General features: G+C 37.9%; 1 protein-coding gene across 2 annotated transcripts; it reads right to left on the bottom strand.

The window, feature by feature from the left end:
- Positions 1-208: 208 nt before the first annotated feature.
- LOC144477511 (odorant receptor 10-like) lies at positions 209-3,782 on the bottom strand. 2 transcript variants are annotated; one of them, XM_078195237.1, is made up of 5 exons: positions 2,932-3,782; positions 2,745-2,844; positions 1,075-1,185; positions 855-1,010; positions 209-760 (listed from the first exon to the last, which is right to left on the bottom strand). In XM_078195237.1, exons 1-5 carry the CDS (start codon positions 3,735-3,737, stop codon positions 710-712), a joined length of 1,224 nt encoding a protein of 407 aa, XP_078051363.1. In that variant the 5' UTR covers positions 3,738-3,782; the 3' UTR covers positions 209-709. The 2 variants fall into 2 exon arrangements, with proteins under 2 accessions (XP_078051363.1, XP_078051362.1); XM_078195236.1 differs by having other exon boundaries at positions 209-1,010.
- Positions 3,783-3,904: the final 122 nt, after the last annotated feature.

Genomic DNA, 3,904 nt, shown 5'->3' with positions numbered 1-3,904 from the left:
AACGCGGAGCTGCACCCTTCGTTTGCCAGTGCGTTCTCCTGTGCAGACCTTATTTAGTATCATAGTCTCGTTGATTTTGCGAGGAGCAGTTTTTCAACGGAATGGGACTATATTTTAGCTCAACAAGAAGGCGTGAGTATATTTTCAATCTTTTTAGGTTAGTAGAGCAAGCTTTTGTGCCGTCAATTATTGCAGTAGATGAGAGGGTAGTACGTTGATATTTTTAACAGAGACGTACGGATTCTCTGACACCGCACAGTGCTGTATGTATTAAAAATAATCAACGCAGTGCTATGCAATAATACGAAGCCGACTACATTTATTTACAGTCATTACACACTATAATTTATCGAACATTAGATGATGCCCTGACACTTCTGCCAATATTGTATATAGCTCAATGTATCTTCTATTAATTAATTTAGCAATTTAAAAAATGTTCATTACCGAGAAAGTTTTAAAATATAAAATTTTCAAACACATTCACGATTTGCTTATAAACAATACCAGACGCAACACAAGTGTCCCACAAACATTAACTCGTACACAAAGAGACACAGCAACGCAGAATGATCACGTATAATTAATTTTTCAATACTGTATTTAACGAGAAAACTCCATACGTACGCTTTCTAAATAAGATTCTACATTTCTTTGATTAATTGGGAAGTTCGTACGCATACGTCACGTTTCAACGCGAGCGCGTTCGTCATACGGTCTGTCGGAGAAGATTGAAATACGCGAAGGAAGATTTCATTACCTACAACGACAGAAAGTTCTCGTAAAGTGACTTCAGCCGCCATTTTGATTCTGTTCACGGCGAACCGTTTATGCGAACGATACAGTATACTTACTTGACCGAAAGTGTAGATGGACATGTGGACCATCTTGCTGGCGGTGATCTTGATCATCACGCTGGACCTCGTTATGATCACGTTCAAGTCGAGAATGCATTTATAAGGCAGGAGATACCAATCTGACATGTACACCACTTCGCCGACTTTCTTGCACTGTTGAGAATGCACTCGTTGAATCGCAGTTGCTGTTTTAATAGGTACTTGTTGCACCTGTTACCTGTTCCGTTAGTATCTGACCGATATAGCAAAGTAAAAACACGTTGAACGTCATGGAAAATAGTATCATCATGTAGATGGTCAGGCTTTGGTAATCGTGATCGTCCCATTCCTAGAAGAACAACACTTTCGTATCGTCACATTGTCGTTTGTCAAAGTATTATAGCAATTGAGACAGAGTTTTACGTGAATAATTCGAAGGTATCTGCGCATAACATTGTAAAAGGTCTTTTTCTAATATTTATGTCAAGGTTATGTAATTCAATGGAAATTTCATTTTTTTTTCTTAATGAGTCAATTGTTGATACGAATTTTGTAGTATAAAAGTGGATAATACGGTGCAGTAACCAAAAAATTTTTTTTTTATAAAAATAAGAAAAAAAATTTAAAAAGTTTTCTGAATATAGAAGAATTTGTTGTTTTATGCAGCACTAATATAGAATTATATAGATAAATTTAAGTAGAATTTATGTAGTTAAATCTAAAGAATTTCATATGATTTGTAGTTATAATAAATAAAGTAAACGGAACGAAAAGTGACAGTTTGAAAAAAAATAGTATAAGATATGAATCATCCAGGAGATCTGAAAAAAGGTAGAAAAGATTTTGCTTTTATTATCAGACAATTATTGGCTCCTAAATAAAACATGAAAATCGATCTTTCATCTTTAAAGTTCATTCTCTTTTTATCGAAATTTTACGCTATTGTACATCCCATAATATTGCATATTACCTGCGTTTAGTTCAAAAAACTTTAAAAAATGTTAAAACAATATTTCTTCACAAATAATAGCTATGTGGAATAATTTTGTAATAGAGCGGCGACCATAATTCACGCGAACGCGGAATGGCGGCTGGTGACTTCAATGCGTGGTAAAGGGGTGACATCTAGCGTTCCCCTACCCCTACACCGTTTGCAGCCCAGATTAAATGAAAAAAAAGAACATTTATTTTCTATATATATATTTCTCTCGTATCTAAAGACATATTTCTTCACCCACAGCATAATTGCACTGAAATCTGAAAAACTGGAAACATTAAATTAACAATTATTTTGACACATAGATCTCTTAGAAAAATTAATTTTCTGAAACAAATTTGTATTGTTCAATTTTATTTATAGCAAGGTACGTGGTTAATTACAGCAATATATAGACAATTATCTTGAATCCAAGTCATTGTTAATACAATATAGAGTAATGTTCTGCATTATGCATTTTTGCCAGGAATAAAAGTTAGAAATGCAATACAATAATAATAGAATTAATCGCGCAGCAGATGAAATTTTTTTAACTCGAGATTCTATAACTAATAGCTGGAAATCTTATATTGTTTAAAGATCCAGAGTCCTCTGATATATTTGCGAATATTAATGCATGGCCTCAATATTTTTTACTATTATAAAATTAAATAGGAGGCAGCTTATTTCGAACATAGTCGAGTTCAATATATTTGTGAAATTTAATAATTCAGTTCAATGTATTTGTAATATATAAATACCGTAAAAATTTATTTAAAAGTTAATATGAGTATATCATATGAGCGTATAATACGACAAAGTATAATATGAATATATTTCTCTCTCGAAACAAATACTGACCACATTAGTCACCATTATATATTAAAAATAATAAATTATACATTCTACAAAAGCAAAACATTGTAACAAACCATAAGGATGTAATAGCCGAGCATACACGTGGACACAGATGTGTGAAACATTTCCGAGAAACATATCTTATTCATCGTCGCTTCAATCTGTGCTATGAAGCTGTAATAATAACAATTTAAAAGAAATCATAATTAATATCGAAGAGTATTTTGAATAATTCAAGTAGAAAAATGAAGAAGAAATTACCTCAAAATCCTCAAATGATTCTCTACAATCGCGCCAGTCTCAGTGATCAAGACTTTGTTGTCACGATTTCTTGATCTGCTGACCATTTCGGTGATCTGATTCATTAAAATGTTCAGCTGACCGCACGCGTGAGCCGCGAGAGCAGCCGCGAGACTGAAAGCTCCGACTGCGCTGGAGTTGACTATAAACGCGGAGAGGAACTGCAAGACGAGAACGATCTCGTTCGCAGGACTGAGATCAGTGTTCATCAGGCTCTTGTAAAACTCTACAGGCAACACGTGCACGATTCTGGTCTCGTTCCCGACTTCCACGGGCCGCGTGGACAGCGCGGTGAAGAAGCAATAAGATAAAACGCCACCCTGCATGAAAGCGGCGCAGAAGACCGAGACGTAGCGACCGAACTTGGCGTACCTCATCATCACCAGCCGATGCTGTACTCTGGTCATGATCTGCCAGTCGACCTCTACGTGTTCCACGCAAAGGCGTATCTCGTTGCCGCGCAACAACAGCGTCGTGTATTTCACACCGCCCATGGACCAGTGCACGAACGGTCCGAAAGCTCTGATCTTTCTATAAGTATCCTTCTCCTCGAGCACCATGTGCAGCAGGCAAGGTACCACGGTGAACAGTATGATGCCGTAGCACATGGCGATCAACATCACCGAAGCGAATCGCTCGAGCCTAGACGTGGACGAAGACGACGGCCAGGCGCCTATAGGCTTCAGATACCATCGGTTCAGCTGCAAACTGTACTCGCTCGGATTGCCGAGGATCACCTCGAGGACCGGCGTTGATTGGCTGACCATGACGGTCGCTTATCGAAGCCTGGCAAGCAACTGGCAACGGGTTGCGTGTTTCGTGCGCGCGTAGTCGATGAACCCGGCTGCACGACACGCCTGCGCACAAATTTCCCGTGCATTTGCAACAGTGCGCTGATCGATTCGTCTGCTCAGTACAACTTGTTGCAGCGGCA

This window comes from Augochlora pura, unplaced genomic scaffold (assembly GCF_028453695.1).
Source record: "Augochlora pura isolate Apur16 unplaced genomic scaffold, APUR_v2.2.1 APUR_unplaced_1648, whole genome shotgun sequence".
Classification (NCBI taxonomy): Eukaryota; Metazoa; Arthropoda; class Insecta; order Hymenoptera; family Halictidae; genus Augochlora; species Augochlora pura.
The sequence above is the reverse complement of the archived record's forward strand: the minus strand, read 5'-3'. Positions and strand labels throughout refer to the sequence as shown.